Source organism: Pungitius pungitius, chromosome 18, assembly GCF_949316345.1.
Source record: "Pungitius pungitius chromosome 18, fPunPun2.1, whole genome shotgun sequence".
Lineage (NCBI taxonomy): Eukaryota > Metazoa > Chordata > Actinopteri > Perciformes > Gasterosteidae > Pungitius > Pungitius pungitius.
In genome coordinates this window covers 14,175,552-14,194,315 of record NC_084917.1, presented here as the reverse complement: position 1 = coordinate 14,194,315, position 18,764 = coordinate 14,175,552, and the positions used below count along the sequence as shown (strand labels likewise).

At 47.0% G+C, this 18,764-nt stretch overlaps 2 protein-coding genes across 3 annotated transcripts in view; both read right to left on the bottom strand.

Moving 5' to 3' along the window:
• Positions 1–267: 267 nt before the first annotated feature.
• Positions 268–18,764, bottom strand: part of LOC134102879 (asparagine--tRNA ligase, cytoplasmic-like) — an 80,805-nt gene continuing 62,308 nt past the window's right edge. Inside the window, exons 2-16 of one of the 2 annotated variants that reach the window (XM_062558814.1) lie at positions 11,454–11,531; positions 10,708–10,790; positions 10,537–10,602; positions 10,343–10,435; positions 10,121–10,210; positions 5,928–6,006; positions 5,482–5,552; positions 5,144–5,230; positions 4,611–4,832; positions 4,143–4,342; positions 3,884–4,019; positions 3,587–3,700; positions 2,868–2,999; positions 2,582–2,713; positions 268–1,105 (exon numbers count right to left, since the gene is read on the bottom strand). In XM_062558814.1, the coding sequence (XP_062414798.1) occupies positions 974–1,105; positions 2,582–2,713; positions 2,868–2,999; positions 3,587–3,700; positions 3,884–4,019; positions 4,143–4,342; positions 4,611–4,832; positions 5,144–5,230; positions 5,482–5,552; positions 5,928–6,006; positions 10,121–10,210; positions 10,343–10,435; positions 10,537–10,602; positions 10,708–10,790; positions 11,454–11,496 (1,680 nt within the window). In that variant the 5' untranslated portion in view covers positions 11,497–11,531 and the 3' untranslated portion in view covers positions 268–973. Of the gene's footprint in view, positions 1,106–2,581; positions 2,714–2,867; positions 3,000–3,586; positions 3,701–3,883; positions 4,020–4,142; positions 4,343–4,610; positions 4,833–5,143; positions 5,231–5,481; positions 5,553–5,927; positions 6,007–10,120; positions 10,211–10,342; positions 10,436–10,536; positions 10,603–10,707; positions 10,791–11,453; positions 11,657–18,764 lie in introns of those variants that run through there. The other variant, XM_037483988.2, reaches the window with a different exon arrangement.
• txnl1 (thioredoxin-like 1) lies at positions 14,485–18,538 on the bottom strand. The gene is made up of 8 exons (XM_037484847.2): positions 18,223–18,538; positions 17,065–17,161; positions 16,529–16,702; positions 16,217–16,339; positions 15,881–15,950; positions 15,571–15,743; positions 14,820–14,924; positions 14,485–14,732 (listed from the first exon to the last, which is right to left on the bottom strand). The coding sequence occupies exons 1-8, from the start codon at positions 18,318–18,320 to the stop codon at positions 14,703–14,705; spliced, it is 870 nt and encodes a 289-aa protein (XP_037340744.1). The 5' UTR covers positions 18,321–18,538; the 3' UTR covers positions 14,485–14,702.

The window sequence follows — 18,764 nt, the reverse complement described above, 5'->3', positions numbered from 1 at the left end:
GCCCTGGTCCGGCGCCCCGCTATGACGCACCAGCTCGCCATTGGTTGAATTTCACACGTGCTTCATGACGCGGTCACGCAGGGGCGTTCCAACAGCGTCTCGTTCCCTTCAGGGAACGAAGGTTACATATGTAACCGAGAGACATTTGTTGTGCATATTTATATTGAAAAATACTAACATGAACATCTATGTATATTTTAGATCAGTGGTCAATATTGCTATAACCATACGGCAGTGAACACATCACAGACACCTGTCACACGACCATCTGTTTGAATAACATTTATTGGAGCACAGCATTGAGCGGAGAATTACCTTCTGAAGCAAGACACACAAACACAAACATGGAGTCCCAAGGTGACGTCTCTGAACTACACCGACCCTGCGTTCTTCCTCTCTGCTTGTCACTAGCGTTGCGTTAGAAGACTCAACTTAACATCCCCCAACCAGGAGCTCGGGGGCGGGACGCTGGTCACCTAGGAAGTCATTTAAGAGCTGTCTCTTTAGCGGAGCCAATCCCTTGGATCTAATTTTCTACAAAGGACGAATTCATTCAAAAACCAAAAGGGAACGTCTCAGAGGAGATGTATGAGAACAGATCTCACTCAGGAGAAGGCTTTATATTCAACATGTCAACAATCACAGGAAATTACAGCTGTTATCTAGAGCCAGCAGAGGCATAACTCATCGGATTCAGGTTTCCTGTCAGAACCAACAAGGAAGAAGCTGTAAAGTTTGAGGCAGAGCACTAGAGTCTAAGCGTCTGTGAAGAGACGTCATGATCAGAACTCTTCAACACAACAAGGTTTATTGGGAAAAAAGCACAGCCAGAAAGGGAAAGAATATAGTATCCTTTAGGTTTGATTCAATATTGTAGTGACACATTTGATGGCCACATGCCAAGGTACAGATGCACCAACAGAAAGTGTGCGTGTGTGCGTGCGTGCTTGCTTGCGTGTGTGTGTGTGCGTGATTAGGGCCGGCAGCGCTGGATGAAGCGTGGGTACAGGCAGACGTCTCTGATGTGATGTCTGTTCAGCAGCCAGGTGAGGAAGCGCTCCAGGCCCAGACCGTAGCCGCCGTGAGGACACGTGCCGTACTTCCTCTGAAAAGATAGGACACACAAGCCCGTTAACACACATGCCGCTGCTTCTCAGGCTCAAACATCCTCCATGTTTTTTCCTCAAAGCAGCATCATGTTTTCCAGTACCAGTATGTCTGGTTTTATAAAAACAGATTTAGTTCATCCTCATTGAGGACTCGCCCCGTGTTACTTCCCATTCCTGAAGAATACGATACAATCCAAGTCTCACTCATTGACTCGTATGCTTTGAAAAAATATAAATATTCCAACTCAGGCACTGACCCCCAGCTCTAGTGCGAGACAGTAGTGGAAGTGCAGATGAAATGTATACAGGTAGGAATAGATATGTATGGTATATGCACAGGTATGTCTAATGTGTTAAATCTAATGAATAAATTCAAAACAAATGAGAAAATAAAAATTAGGGCCGGGACTTTAGCGGGTTAATTGTGATTAATTACAATATGAATTAAGATTAATTAATTACACATAAAAATAACGCATTCAACATTTTTTACGCATTTTTACACTTCTTTTTGCACCGCGGAACGTTTCTCACTGGATGAGTTTCGGGGGGAACGATTATACTGGAGCACCAACTAGCGTTCATGACTTCAGACAACAACAAACCACAGTGAACATGAACGAAGAAGCGGACGAGACCGTGTCGGTTGGCCTCGTGAATGGGAAATCTTATTATAATAAACACACGGATGGAAGCGTCGATAAGAGCGTGGTTGTGTGCAAGCTGTGCAACAAGGAATTCACATCGAGCCTCAAGTATCACCTCAACGCAAAACAATTAGCAGCTAGCGTGGACGTTAGCCCGACTCCGGGTACAAGGACCCACACCCCACACTGCACCAGATGACTGGTTTAAGGAACAGCATAACCAAGACCACGTCTGAAAAAATAACCAATGTTCTGAATGTACTTGAAAGTACTGGTCTACTTAAAAAAAACAGTTTACAGAAGGTCTACTTACCTATAGGCTACCTGAACTTCTGAAAGTACTATATTTCTAAATATGCTATTGCTACACTGGAATTGGTTAAATAAAAATCCATGTGAAAAAAATGACTTCTCACTGTTCTCAGGTCATATATTTGTATGTATAATATATGCGATTAATTTTGATTAATATTTTTAATCGAGTCCCGGCCCTAATAAAAATACTTACTCCCCAGTTTAAATAATGCGTCTGTTTTGAACAGGATTACTTGATATATGTGAAATGAAGCCAGTATCAGAGTACATGTTACTACAAATCCGTGTCTTCTGGTTTTTATATTATATATTAATATTGGCAAGAAATGACCAGCAAACACTGGGATCACTATAGTAATTAGTAGTGAGCATACAACTGTTAGGACGAGACATGGATCATAATGCACGCGGTGTGGTTATAGTTTGGCTTTCCTTTAACGACTTTAAGGGAAGGCCGGGGGAGTCGTGGATGTGGAAATGGTCCTCGTGTTCCCTCAAGGGCGCCGTTACCTGGTCGGTGTACCAGTAGTACGGGGTCGGGTCGATTTCCTCCCTCTTGTAGCCCGCCAGCAGCTCCTCAGAGTCCCAGATACGCATCGAGCCCCCGACGATCTCGCCCACATTTGGCATCAACACGTCCACCTGCGAGACACACACACAAAAACACACCAAAGGTGCTTTAGGGGGACAGTTCCCATCTTACCTCCACATGTCAGTATTAGTGCACAGCAGCAGATCCACCCCCTGATTCTAGCTGCGGGTCGGGCACCCAGAGGGCGAGCCCTGAGGTTCGTACCGACTCGGTGAGGCGCTGGTCCTCGGGGCAGCGCTGCATGTAGAAGGATTTGATCTCAGCCGGGAAGCGACAGAGCAGGATGGTCTCGTTGATGGCGTCTGTCATCAGCCTCTCTGGAGCCTCGGGGATGTCCTGAGAGCGGGAGATTCAAAACACAACAAACCAGAATTAATCACGACACAGATAACATTTTCTTAACTAGTTACTTTTGACCTTGGTCCCAACAATGACGACAAATATGTTTTTAATGCGGTTTAAACATGTATTAATGTTTTCAAGTAAAGTTAATGGAAGGCAAGGTGTTGTCCCACGTATAAAAATCTCGTTTTTGACAATCTATTGGAGCTCCAGCTGACAGTAGGTCATGCCCCCTACAGCCTAGTCTAGAAACTGCACGTGAGTTCCAGCTTTATTTCAGACGTCCTACAAAACGTAACCTACAAGCTCTTTTTCTACCCACTACACAAGAAAAGCACCAAAATTAGACAATAAAGGGGTACTTCATCAATTCTACACAATAAGTGCAGTTTCCTGGTCATGAAGAGCACCAAACCACTGAGAACCCCTTCTGTGGTTCTGGAGGAGCTCTGTCAAGCCCTGGAGACAGCACAGCTGTTGTCTCTTTGGAGTTCAGGGTTACTGAGTCACAATAAGAGCCTCATTCAGAGAACGGTGTGTGTGTGTGTGTGTGTGTGTGTGTGTGTGTGTTGAGTTGTCACCTCTCCAAACTCGTAGTAGGTGCCGTCGTCCTTCTTGACGTCGTGCTCTCTGAGCCACTCGATGGCTTCGGTGTAGTTCATCCGCTTAAACGGCCTCTTGGGGGGTTTGAAGTTCTGGAGGGGGGGGGAGAAATTCAAAAAATTAACCTGTGCTTATGAAGGGCGTCTGATCAAAAGCTAAAGCATTGAGAGGAAGCCCCCCCTCCCCACGAATGCTCCTCCATCTTCAATGGGTTCCAGCTCTACTTAACTGTGACAGATTGTCTCTAAGGCATATTTAGAAGAAGCGGGACGTACGGGGTTGATGTCGTAGAGCAGCGGCGCGGCGGGGGATTTGAGCACCCGGTCCACCACGTCACACACCAGCTCCTCCAGTCGGGTCAGCAGATCCTCAAACGTCATGAAGGGACACTCGGCCTCGATGTGAGTGTACCTGGACACGGACGACAAATCGGTCAATCAACACCGAGGAGGCAGATAAGTAGTAGTACTCCTTAGTAGTACTCCTATCTGCTCTGTGCGTGCGCTCTGTGAGCGGGTCGGGCGGCCTGCTCACTCGGACAGGTGTCTGCGGGTGCGCGACTGCTCGGCCCGGTAGGACTGGGCGATGCAGAAGGTGTCTCCCAGAGCGGGGATGCAGGTCTCAAGGTAGAGCTGAGAGGACTGCGTCAGGAACGCCTGCTCGCCAAAGTAGTCGAGGTTGAAGAGCGTGGAGCCGCCCTCCACCTGCGTCTGCACCAAGGTGGGGGGAGTGATCTACAGCCGGGAGGGAAAACACAAGTACGACTAGAAATGAGCAAACAGACAATGGTTAAAATAACAAGAAGTGTTCAAGTGAAGGTCAAGACTTCCCCTCTAATCCAACCTGCACGTTGGTTATTGCATCTAGAGCGCTGGGTACAGTGGACATAGTCTGACAATATTCATGATCATTTCAACCTGTGAAAGCAGCCCACTGACTGGATAAAGTCACTGTTTACTCCCTGGCTAACAAGCACACAAAGGATGGGCCGTGCGGCGTCACCTCGCAGTATCCGCTGCTGAAGAAGTGATCCCTGAAGCACTGCGTGACGGCGGACCGGACGCGGAGGACCTTGGAGACGTTCTCTCCTCGGATCAGCATGTGTCGGTTGTTCAGCTGGACGTCCACGTCCGACTCCTCGTTCAGCAGGTTGTCGGCGCCGCCTGCCGGAGCTAAGCCAATCAGCTCCCAGAAGTCACAGAGCAGCTCGTGGCCTCCCGGCGCCTAGAAGACAAGGACAAGATCTCACCGACGGCCCTCAGCATGTTTTTGTACAGGACTTGTCCTGCAGGAGGACTGTATGCATGTCACGCTCACACGTATACTCAATAATAATCTATTCAATCAAGTATTGATTCCATGGAGCACCCTTTTCTCCACAATAAAAAAGACAAAACTGCACAAATGTGCAATTATTTTAGGAAAACAAAATGTTGGATCTCAGCAGAAACAGACCCACTTCCATCTCTCCAGTTGTGGACAAAAAAGTAAGAAATACAACACGTGGTGGCCCATGTGACTGCGGGTTTGTTCACCTGTTTGCCCTCAGGAACCGGAGTGACGGTCCCGTACAGAGCCACGGTGCTCTCTGTGGACAACACCAAGCCGTTGTAGCACTGGCACTGGAGACCAGAGAGAGAAGACGAGTGTTACTTGATGTCAGAGCATGACCTCCAACTGGTATCTGATGTGTCTGGAAGCAGCTGGCTGAGAGACTGACTATGGCGGTCAAATCAAGTGCTCCCTGCTCAAAGGTTTGTATTTCATGCATTTAGGAAATATATCATTGTATCATTCAAACATTCATTTTATCTCTGCCTCTCCGGTCTTCAGCACAATGATGTAACACACATAAAGAGTTGTAAAGCTGTACCAGTTTATCAGACAGGACGCACTGCAGGAAACCACTTCCATCTCTCAGCACGATGAACATCAGGTTCTTCCCTGAAACAGACACAAATTCAAAGGCTTTTCCACACCGGCAGCAACGACCAAACACACTCGCATGCTAAAGCAATTCATAAGTGCAATGATACCGATTTCGGGAGCTTAAGAACAGGTTAAGCTTAGCTAATGCAAACTATCGAGTTATAGCTCAACTATGAAATCCTGTAAAAAGCTCCGAGCCAATTCAGGTTCCTCTGGCAAACAGTGTGTCCATTACCGGCTTTTATTGTGAAAGGCTAGAAAAGTGTGTTTTAATTTTTTTATTAACTGGCCGTTGCTTGTTACATATCAAGACACTTCACTGGAACTTGTTTAAAATAAAATATTGGCTAAGATAAGCCAAAAAAACATCAAGAGTTTAAAGCCATGTACCTTGTCTCCTGAGGCGATGGACCCATCCAAACACTTTGACCCTCTGCCCTCTTCTGTCCTCCAGATGATTGATTTTAACCTGCAAAACAGTCCACATTCATCTTGAGCTCACTAGCGCTCCACTGGATTTGGGATTGGGTAGTTATTCGTGCACAGCATCAACAACATGAAGCGCTGACAGTTGGTACGGAATCAGGTCACATTTAACTTTAAATCATTATTCTTTGCCAAGACATTTCTTTTTTTCTTGGTTTGAAAAAACCTGAATGTGTTGTTGTGGTTACTAGGGACAAAGTCATAGGTGGATCATAACCAGGTGTGGTAAAAGGCTTCTTCCGGGTCCGGTAATCGTTTAAAAAATGATGGCACTTAAGTGCAAAGTTTTTATTTTAGCGTGTGCAAAACAGTGGCACCGTTAAGGTGAAAAAAGTCCAGAATATGCATGTGCAGAAGAATATTCCAATAGACAAAAACAATGAAACCTTTATTACAACGCTTAGCTGCGGTATTTTCCCTTCAGTCACCAACTCCTTTGCACCTACTTCGCTTAGGTCCCAGCGTCCAATCCCAACAACAAAAAAAACCATCAGGCCTACCCAGCCTGCTTTTAACCTTGTAACCCCGCCCCCATGGTCCCAACCAAAACATGCAGGGGTGTCACCTAATGCATTACTTTCAGTTACAGGATACAATTAGACGCGAGTAGGAGCTGGCGTCATGCCGGGGCATTTTTTGGGAGACGTGTGTTAATCCCCATGGTTTTTCTGTGTTTTTTGCAGACCGAAGGCCGGACAGCTGGGTTGGACCGCGTGACCTGATCCCTCAAAAGAGGAAGAACCTGTTTTTGCCCTTTAACTTTTGTTTGTACGTTAAAATAAACCATACTCTTTTTTTTGGTGCAGCCAGTCGTGACTGAGCAAAATCACTTTGCCCACACCCGTTGGTTGCCACACATGGTGGAGAATGCGGGCTCATCTTTAGTTCCACCACCGTAACCCCGAAAACCAGAGACCATAGGAGAAGCAATGGAGGCGGGGAGGGTCTGGCAGCCATCGACCGTGTCGTTATGTGGCCATGCCCTCCGCCAGCACTGAGGAACAGCACCGCCCAGGGAGGTGCCTTATACCTGTTGGACCCCACCAATACACGGCGCAGTAGTATGGTTACACTGATCCACCCTGAGTTGGCGGAAAGAGTCGAGGTGACCTGCGTCCACGGGGACCTCAATGTCATATCCGACGAGATGGATCCAGGTGTGTACCCCCCGGGGATCTTTTACCATGCGGGCTGACTGGTTCCCGACCTCCCGGTCCCCCTGCTCATTGGACACGACTCATTTTTGCGAGATTCTGGGGGCTGCAACCGAGGGGAGCGCACAATAGGGTCTCCCAGCCAAGACCCATCCGACGCCGACCCCCCCGGAAAAGGGGAGACCCCTACCCCCCTCCACTTTGACTGCGCCAGGAGGCACCAACCGGGCGGGCGGCCGAACCCCTGACACGGACACCGCTATGGAGGGATCCCAAATCCCCAGAAGAGGGGTGGGCGGGAGCCTTACCGAGTTCTCAGAATTCCCCTTAGTCGCAGACGGGATGGGGAACAGAGTGGGTTTGCCACAGCCCAGAAAGAAGACGACACCCTGAAAAACGCCTGGGTCAGCCCATCGACCCGGGAGTCCCCTTGTCTTACCCCTTCTTATAAAAATACCTTACTGTATAGGATGTGACAGAGGGAAGGGCAGATAGTCTAACAGTTAGTAGTCCCTCGCCCCTACACCAGTAAGGTCTTGTGTCTAGCCCATTCCCACCTTAGGAGCGCTCACCTAGGGATGGATAAGACGCGGGAGAGGATAGTAGCCCAGTTTAACTGGCCCGGCAAGAAAAGGGCATTCGCAGATAATTGCGCCGGCTACCCAGACTGCCAACTAGTGGCCCCACGGCCATCGGTGAGACACCCTCTAATCCCCCTGCCAATTATAGAAGAACCATTCGAACGACTTGCCATGGACATTGTAGGTCCATTGCCCAAAACTAGTCGAGGTCATCGATAGATCCTAGTGATCATAGACTATGCTACCAGACACTCGGAAGCTCTACCGCTGCGGGCTGCCACCGCCGAAGCGGTGGCCAAAGAATCGTTCTTGTTGTTCAGTAGAGTAGGGATAGCAAAGGAAATCCTCACTGACAGGTGAAGCAACTACGAACATCGGTTTATCACCCCCAAACCGACGGCCTGGTGGAACGGTTCAACCAGACGCTAAAACTGATGCTTTAGAAGGTAATGACACCAATGGGAAAAACTGGGACCAATTTCTACCCTACGTTCTGTTCGGGGTAAGAGAAGTGCCTCAGGCTTCCACAGGGTTCTACCTGTTTGAGCTGCTTTACGGGAGAAGACCCCGTGGATTTTTAGACATCGCCACGGAATCCTGGGAGAGTCAGCCTTCCCCGCACAATCATTGAGCACAAGGACCAAATGAGGACCCAGATGGCCCAAGTCTGGCCAGTAGTGAGGGAACACCAGCAACAGGCACTGCAGGCCCAAGCCAAAGTGTACAATCGGGGTGCCCAGGTACGTGCCTTCTAACCAGGAGAATGTGTGTGTCTTGTGTTGGTCCCCTGCGCAGACTGCAAGTTTCTGGCTAAGTGGCAGGGACCCTATGTGGTGGTGACACGGGTTAATGAAGCCAACTATCAGGTACGTCAGCCTGGCTGGGATCCATAGGCGCAACCCACCCCAGCCCGTACCGCTCTGATCCCGTTACCGACGGTGCTAATGGGAGACCATCTCAGAAGAGAAGAGGCTTCTTACCTGGGCTACCGCATAGGACGGGGCAACGTGCAACCCCATTCTTAGCTGGCCAAGACCAAAGACCAAGCGCCAGGTAAAATCGTTCCTAGGTGTGGTGGGGTATTACCAGAGGTTCATTCCCCGCTACGCAACTATGGCAGCCACCTTGCATGACCTGAAAACGGGGGCCGGACAAGGTCGAGTGAACCACCGAAGCTAACGGAGCATTTGAGTGCCTACGCCAGGCTTTGTGCACCAAACCGGTGCTAGTAACCCCTGCCTTCTCTCTCCCATTCGTAGTCCACACTGATGCGTCGGAAGTGGGACTGGATGCAGTCCTATCTCAAGTACGAGACGGGGAGGAGCACCCGGTGATGTATATCAGCCGAAGGTTTCTGCCAAACGAACGCGCTTACTCCACTGTGGAGAAGGAGGCGCTCGCCATAAAATGGGCACTGGACAGCTTCACCCTGGTGACCGACCACGCCCCCCTGAAATGGATGGCGCGGGCCAAGGACTCCAACGCCAGGGTCACCCGCTGTTTCCTGGCACTCCAGAACTACAAATTCACGGTGGAGCACCGACCGGGGAGGGAACATGGTAACGCGGCGGGACACTTGTATGTGGGCGGTACGGCAGGGTCCCGGCTTTCTGCTGGGGTGGGAGAGTTGTGGCAACCCACGGGTGCAGGCCCCTAGACAGCACCTCAGAAGACTGCTCAGGAGCAGAGATCAGCACCAAGGTCAGGTGACCAAAAGGGGAAACGGCCCGCCTCCTCCGGAGACAACGAGCGGCTCAGCTGCGGCTCCTGAGGGTGATTAAGGTTGTCCACACTATAAAGGACCAACCATTCCAACAGCAAGGGGAACTAGACGGGAGACGTGTGTTAATCCCCGGGGTGTTTTTTGCACTAAGGAGACCGAAGGCCGGACAGCTGTGTTGGACCGAGTGACCTGATCCCTCAAAAGAGGAAGAACCTGTTATTGCCCTTTTTTCTTTTGATTGTACGTTAAAATAAGCCATACCCTTTTTTTGGTGCAGCCAGTCGGGCTCTGAGCGAAATCACTTTGCCCACACCCGTTGGTTGCCACATACCGCTAATAAAGCAAACATATTGCCGAGCCTGTCTCCAGAAGAAGCAGGCACCACCTCTCAGGAAGTATCTGACATGGGTATTCTCACTAGTTCAACAATAAGTAGCATAATACCAATAACTTGTTTTTAAGAGTCTGATGACGCAATCAATTGAATGCCTGCACAGCCATCCCAGCACAGCCTCGTTTATGGGGAAGAATAATATTTAATGGTACTAAACCCTAAGAATGAAAAAGGGTGTAATTGGTTCCTTGCGCTGTCATCCAATAAGCGTTATTGAACGGATTAGTGGGAGGAACATGACTGACCGTGGTAGGCTCAGGCAGGCTGGTGTCCTTCTCAATTTTGATCTTCTTGGCTTCTTCTAGGTTCTTCTCTCTCCTCTCGGTGTCCTCCGCCTGCCAAATGGAGCAAACATTTTAAAGACACCACATCGGCTTCCTGATTGAAGAGACATGAGAATCATAGCTCAACTATGAAGACCTGCACAGGGAAGAAAATCACTTTCAAGTGAAATACTGGTACAACACCTCCTTTGTTTCCTTGCCATCACACTTCGCCTGCTCTCGGTTAAAGGCTTTTTGTGCGTTCTTCATCTGTGTCTTAGAGATCACCGCCCAACGCTGCGGAAGAGAAAGGTGAAACGTTACGGGACTTGGAAAAATCAATAAAAAGGCAAGATATACAGCGCAGTCAGTTTTTAAGAAAATTAAGTCACACCAACCTCTCCCTCCTTCTGAGATTCCACGTAGATGGTCGGGAACGGCTGTTTTCCAGCAAACAACAGAGCCTGTGAGGATTTGTACGGAACCACATTGTTAAGCATGTCCAACAACACAGCCCTGAATACAGTTAAAGCAAAGAACAGGATGGACTCAAAGCTACATGACTATACCTTGAGAGGCGTTTTGAAGGGCTTCTGCGTGGTGCCGTCCCCATCCTGGTCACTGCCACATTTGTCCGACACATACAGCTCACCTGGGAAGCAGAGGCAGAGTCAGCCCTCCTCCCAGCTCAGTGTTTATTCTACCATTATATCAGGGGGCGCCATCAGACAGACTACTACGAGGAGTTTCCACTTTTTGATTTTATGCTTCAGCAAACTTTAATATTACAGCATCAGACTTTAACAGTCCACCAGGTGCAGTCCTGCGATCAGCCAGGCCTCGCTTCCCTTTATTCAGACGAGCAACGTCTGATCGAGCTAAGAGTGGGTGAGGGTCCAGGCCGGATCGGAGTCTGCGCTGAAGGAAACTCAAGAGCTGGGTCATCTGCAGCTGGTTAGGAAATGGTTTTACAGATGACGACCTCAACGACTATTTTATACCGTTTACTAGAAAACAAAAGAAAAATCCCTCCCCGTTCTGGGTCTTTGACGCAGGAACCACGAGCTGCCGCCCGGTAGACTGACAGCTGTCACGGCCTTTGCTCTCAGTGTATATGTACGGTGTTCGCTAAGCTCACCTAACTTCGGTTACTGTGTAATACGGCTCCGTATATCGGACCAGTACTAACGGGTTCATACATCGGCGTTAGCTAGCATGCTAACTGCTAACAAATGATGCAATATGCAAGACACATGTATTTGGGTGCTAGCTAACTAGCTGGCTAGCTCTGGTAAGCTGTTTCTTTATAACTTACCTACTGATACTTTTGCCACACCTTTCGTTACCTCCGTCGCCATGTCAGCGTCAGTGCTACGACTGCCCGCTGAAGGGGAAAAAATAATTTTGTATCGAAAAAAAATATATAAGCAAAACAAAGCTACAGCCGACTGAGTCTATTCTGTTGCGGGAATGCGACCTTGCATCAGCCCGGCTTCTTCTTCTTCTTTTTTTTCAGTGTTTGTTGGCGCTTGGTGGCCATCTTGGAGATGCATTACCGCCACCATCTGGACTGAAATGTGTGAAACAGGCATTTTTGAAGACCATTAATAATATAATAATATATATTTTAATAAAACATATCCAAAAAAAAGCTATGTAGTAATAGTAATAATTAAACCGTGTGTTTTATCTGCTTCATTCCCCAATAGACCTGACAGTGACCTGGATGAGCTGGAATCCAGATGAATTGTGTGGTTTTGCCTCTAATTTCCATCCTGAGGAATATCGTTCCTGATAGATGATCTACCAGATCCTATGCTTGAAAGTGCTGAGAAACTGTCAGGCCAATAATATTGCCAATAGCTCTGTGGTATATACCGACACCTGATCTGATACCCTTTCCCTGCTGCAGGTCTCACTCACCGGGATATAAACTGCTGCACCTGCACACCCTGTTTTGGGGGTCTTTGCAGCCGTCTGTAAATATAAACATAGAGTGGAGAAGTGCTGATCAAAATAATTCTGTACTATACTCCATGCTGGCGTTTACTTCTCCGTCAATTCCTGCTGTATATTAAAGTCTACCCTCGGAGATGGGAAAAACCGGGGGAAATGGGGGAGATTGAGACGGTAGGGCAATACTGTAATTGACACAACCCTACTTTTTCCGCCTTTACATCACCTACCCACCCAAAGCTTATGTAATTACATTCCCTGTTTCCAGCAGTCTGTCAGAACACTTTTGGTAGGGTTAGGCAGCATTCATTTTACTATACCGGAGATGTTGTGAATGATCCACTGATGATTTCTCAACGCCTGAGCTTGTAGTACATCCAAGTTTTTGAGGTTTGATTCTGCTGCTGACATGTAAGCCACACATCCCCAGTCAAGGACAGATCTCTTTTACTTTGCAAAGATGCTCTATTTGCTCCACACTCCCTTCCTGTCAAACACCGGTGTATATTGATGACATTTGCTCTTGACCTTCTTGAACAGTACGACGTCACTTCCTAAACAGCAAATGCAATTGGAAAAATGTGCATTAACAAAGTCATTGTGTACAGTCAAAACTGAGACAAATCAGGTTTTTGGTTAAACAATATTTTTTAAAACACTGCTACCTAATGAGAATTTTATATATATATATATATATATATATATATATATATACACACACACACACACATATGCAATGTCTTTTAGCCAGTTTTAAGATGGTTGGAGAAGTAGGTAGCATGTTTAAACAGTGATCAGGTCAAAGGTTTGTTTGCGTTTGATTTATTAAAAAGCTGTGAAAAATTGCCTCAAGGCCAACAGAGAGATGAAAATATTACAGCATCAATACAGATGGACTCGTAACTACACAGACCAGATAAAAGGGGAGAGGCTCAATAAACAGATACATGTTGGTGAAGAGAAGTCAAAACGAAAATATAAAATGTTATCTTTTAAACCACAAATTGCTGCCTTCTAACAGATATCCCACAGCCTCATGGTCTCAGAGACACTGTAGAAGGACAGAGTCCCTGCACTGTGGCCCAGGTACACTACTAAGGTGGAGGACAGAGGGCCTGAGATGGAGGTTCTGATGTTGTTATGTCTAAATTCATAACTGCTGTTGAAGTATTGCAGTGCCCAAGACAAGTTATCGGTTCCAAAAGCGCTCTGTACTCCTGCCCTGTTCATACTCTTGTAAGCGACTGCTACAAAAACACTTCCTGCAACCAACTTCACCAAATCCACCTCCCAGTTACATCGTCCAGTCAGACCTTCTATACACAAAACCTGGCCCCAGTCAGTGAATCTGTCTGGGTGAGCCTCTTTGAAAGTATTTGGATAATCATAATAGTTATCCGCCTTTCGGCTACTCAGAATCCTTATACATTTATATGCTGTATTTGAATCCAGTTCAAGTGTACATGAGTATTTGAGGAAATCTGTTCTAGTCTCTGGCTCTGCTTGTGGCGGTAAAACCTCTCCAGTCCCTTCCAGTGAGATGCTGCTCCATTCCTCAACGAGAAGGTGCTGTAGTTTACCTCTGACCTCCGACACGGCCGCGGTCACCTCCTCGCCATACCGCTGGAATCGGGTGTTGGTGCCGGGGGACTCTTTAGCCTCACCGAGGCTCTTCAGCGAGGAGTAGCTTTGCCCCGCCCATTTTACCGATGCATGCCCGGTAAAATGGGCGGGGCGAGTCACATCCGGGTATTATGACCGTTCCCGGCCAGATGCGGACTTTAGAATTGGAACAGTACCCGGGCTGCGACTGATGACGTTTCACGAGTCCACGAGAACAAAAGTCCACACAAGAACGCATATTGAGAAAGGGCCAGCGGCTCGGAAGAGGGTGGAAAATAAAATGTGGGCGTAGTTAGTTCAACGCTTTTAAAATCTCTTTTATCTTTCAGTATCATTGACCTTCAACTCCTGATTGGCCAATAAAAAGCAAAAATACATGTTACCAGGCTTAACGGCTAAAAAAGCACATTATTTATAAAGTGTATATTCTATTACATTTTCTACCTGGGCCTCTTTTCCATGTAAATACCTCATATATAAAAAAACTATACACCAAAAACTAAATGTATAAACGGGACGCCGCAGGGTTTAGTACATGTGAGCAGGAGAGAGAGCAACACTGACGTAAGGTTTCTATTCCCTAGGAGCTCTGCATCCAGTCATCTGCTATCCTGGGACACCTTCTATAAAGAGATGTATATAAAACAACTTCCATGCTGCTTCTGTCTGTACTGCAGTACTAGAACAGTTAGCAGTAGTCCCTTCATTCCTCCTCGAGTAGATCACACAGAAAGCAGACGCAACTCACATGCCTTTGAAAAAGGTTTGTTTTATTTACAGCCATTTTTATCAGAATTACAATACAAACTTGTAGACTGTCTCCTCAGACAACGGAGAATTTCCTCAAGAGCTTGAGGAGGTCAGCTGGAGGCTGTGTGTGTGTCTGTGTGTGTGGCAGCTTTGGCAGAGGGAAAGTCCTTGGATGTATCTGCAGCTTCCTATTCTTCTTCTTCTTCTTCTTCTTCTTCTTCTCAGCGTCCCCCACTCAGTGACTCTCTCCTTTCTTTCCCACAACCTGTATGGCGACCGAATGAAAGGATAGTTGAGTGAGTAAAACGCGCTCACACTTCAACAGGTCACGGCTGCTGCAACTGGTCCATACCCTCTTGAAGTCGCTCATGTTGGTGGCCTGTACTGGAGTGCCAATGAACGTCAGGTAGTTGATTTTTGTTGTCTCCTCGTCTCCTTGGTTTGACTTGATGAACAACTAGTAAGCAAAGATGTCAGAAGACAAAGGGCATCAATATACACACAAATCGCTCAGGCTGTTCTTTCCCCATGTGAAACAAGAATTCATGGTTTATCTATTTGTGTCTTTGAACTTTTGTACTTTTTGAACTTGAGTAACGCCACTTTCATAGTTTTTCCTTAAATTTATTCTCCCACTTGAACACCGGTGTCCCACCTAATTGATTACTTTCTAGGTCGTAGAAATAATGAATACCAATATGATTTACATGATGAACTGTAAACACAAACACAGATAGAAAATGTCTATTCCTGACCACTTTTCCTTGACCTCTGTGGAAATGGTCACAGGGTCAAGGAAAGATGGTTAGGAGAACCGCAGTGTTTAGGGAATCCGACTCCACCTTCACTAAGCGACGTAGTCCTGATGCGACGCGACACGCATGTTGGTGACGTCAGTCTGCAACGGTGAAATTGAAATATTGCCACCACAAGGAAATGTGGGACGTAATCACGTTTTTGCATTAGAGAACAGCTCCTATCACTTACACTACTTCCGGGTCATTTCACTCAGTTTGCAACCTTCCTAAGCAAAAAGGAGTAATCTAGCTTCAAGCCTAGCTTAACCACAGGCTTTGTCTCCGCAGCATGTGTCCGGCCCTCACCGTGACGCTCTGCACGTTCTGAAACTTGACGTAGCGCAGCGGAATCAGGCCATCTTCTTTGTAGTCTTCCTCCGTCAGCTCCAGACTCTGAGTGGCTTCGCTCCGCTCGGCATCGTCAAAGCCCATCGACCGGGGCAGGTTGATGAAGACCTTCACCACCTTGGGGGCTTGAGCTGAAGAGCGACACCAGATCAAGAAGAGGGGGTGAAGGACAGGAGGTTAACTACCGAGGAACAAAAGTGTCTTTACCTGGACCCCACACAGACGGGAGCTTATTATCCAGAAGTAGAGAGCAGTGATAAAAACTCACCAAAGTCAGAGGACAGGAGCTTCATGGAGTACAGCTTCACAGGCTGGTTGAAGGCCATAGTTATCAGCAACTGGAGCAGATTAAAAGACGGCCACCAAATAGACAAAATTACCACCAAATTTAACTTAAAGCTAAGTACAATTAACAACGAACCGCAGAGGATCTGAAGCCAAGTGTTTTGGTATCAGTACAGATTGACTGATGCACGCAACGGTTCTGACGCACAAACACTGAGAACGGGAAAAATGGTGCACTTGTGCAAACACTGACAAACAGACAGAGTCGTCCGTTATTCTTGCGATAGGGAGGGATTCTAGCAGCGAGGCGAGCTCGTACCTGCTCGTCACAATCGGACTCCATGTAGGAGGAGTCTTTCGTTAGGCAGTTATCGAAGCCACATTCGTCGCTCTCGTTGAGGCACTCGCAGCCGGCTTTGCTGACGAAAGGCATGAGGTCCATCTGCAAACAAACCAAATGAGACCAACGCTTACACATGGCTGGCTCGAAGCAATTGTGCTCACGCCTGTGTTTGGTTTGCTGCGTTGCAAACCAAACACAACACTACCCTCTATAAATATAAATGGAAGTATTTGGGACTGCTTTGATAAATGGCAGACTTCTTAAACTTAATATTAGCTCTGCACTCACGTATCCCTTTGGAATGTCCGAGTCCTCGCTGTTTCCCGGGTCGTTCTCCGTGTGCTGTTTGATCTTCTCCTCCAGACCCGCGGAATCTGCCCCCTGATACTGGTCCACCCGAACCCGGTTCCTGAAGAACAAGAACGTCGGCGTGGCTGAGATGTTGTTGGCGGCCGCTGTTCCCTGAGAAAGAGAGAAGAAGGGGGGAGGGGGGGCGTAAAGTTTGCCTCGGCATTAACGGATGTATATTTTTTAGCGTGCAGCATTCTGTGGTCTCTATTCTAGATTTCTGCTGCTTTGCCTCAGTCTAAAACATCGAGATGTACAAGACATTCAAGATATTTTGGTCAAAACCAACTTCACAGACAGATATCTTAATGTCTGTTAACATTTTGGTAGAGCAACCACTTGCTGTGAGTTTTTGGTTACTGTGAACAAAATAAACATTGACTTGATGCTGCTATCAGGTTTCTGTTTTGTATTTAAAATCCGAACATCTTCTTCCTCAATGACACCATGCGGTGGACACAGCACGGCAAACTCACCTGACAGACATGAACATCTACTTCAAGGAAGACAACCTGTGGGTACTTGTTGCTCAACGCGTTGAAGGCTGGAGCTATTCTGACGCAGGGCCGACACCTGGAGGGAGGAACAAAGGGCGGCGTGTTAGCGACCTGCCCGTTGTGCGAGTTCATCAACTAGTCAATTATTATTGAATCAGGAAACATTTATTACCAAAATATGTCAGACATTCAAGGAATTTAACTTGGCAGCAGACAGTTAGACAACATAGTGCAAGAAAGGAACCAAAGGAATGCTGTACATCACAGTGACAACTGAATAACGTCCTGCTGCCAAGATTTAAAGTGCATCAGGGAAACATGAAAAGGACTATTCTGGTAGAGAGACATTTATATCTAACAAGTACTTGTTGTGTAGTTACAAAGTTGTGCCTGTAGAGCCATAGAGTATCCACTGAATATCTAGAGACGTTTCTAAATATAATAAACAGTCTAATATTAATACATGAACAAACATCCTAAATCAGGATGACGGACTCTGTATGAGAGAAGTTTGTCTCTAAATTAAAGAAATCTGGAGCATTACTGTCGCATCTTGCTGATCAGTGGGATATACGGCTATAAACGACCATCACACTATTACCGCATGTGTAATTCATTTTATTTATCTTGTTAATCTCACAATGTATTTCATTTCCACTAATGTTATGCACCTTGTTACCTGCTGTAAATAGATCAGTCTCAGTCATCGAAACTCATTTAACGACGGCTACTCCAACTAAGGTAACGTTGCCCTTTGTACTAAGCACGATTAAAGTTTAAAGACAGACCAGTCATTACAGTGACAGGGAAAATGTTAAAAGGTTTCACATGTATATTGGTGGTACTGTTGATGTTTCCCATCATTAAGTCTCGGCAAAGCAAGTTACTGTAATACTGCAATGTCATTGTAAGCAACGGAGCTAACGTTACTGAGCTAAGAGCAGCTAAGATAGCATGCTAACCTTTCTTGACTGGCAATAAAGAGCTCCAACTATCAGATACCGGGGGTCTGAAGCGCGTGTCAGCTCCAGCAGACAGCTGAACGACGACCTGTGAGTGTAATTTGAGTCTCACGTTGATGGGACACACTAGCGCGCTGCAGGCTGCTGGGCCTCGGACCCGGGTCGGTGAGCTTACCCGGCCATTGTAAACTTCACTACGGCGAGCCTGGAGCCGGCGGCCGCTAGCTCCGGTTGGAAGTCCGGGTCGCTAGCGATCACTTTAACACCAACCATGGTAGCGTTTGTGCCTGCGGTGTGAGCGAGTTCACCGGGTGACGTTCAGAACAGGAAACTGTGTATCTTAATAAAAATAAGGTGTTTTGTTTTTAGCTTTCTGACACTGTAGCGGCTAACTAGCTGCTTTCTGAACCACACTACAGGTACGGTGAGCTGCTTCCGGATGTGGACACGTGATTGGCGTATACACAACCGGAAAGGCGGGTTGTTTTCCTTCTTCTTCGTTGAATTTCTGTGGGCAGTTTTCACGTTCCTATGGGTTTCGCTGCCCTCCATAGGAGATATTTCCATGATTTTTTCTGGCCGTTTGATTACCCACCTTCCATAAAAATAGAATGCCCAAAAACATCTGTAGTGAAAGTTGCTAGCCATATTTTTATTTAAAATTAAAGAAACTCTCTGTCTCTCAGAGTCAATCAGAAGACAGCAGTTGAGTCCTCA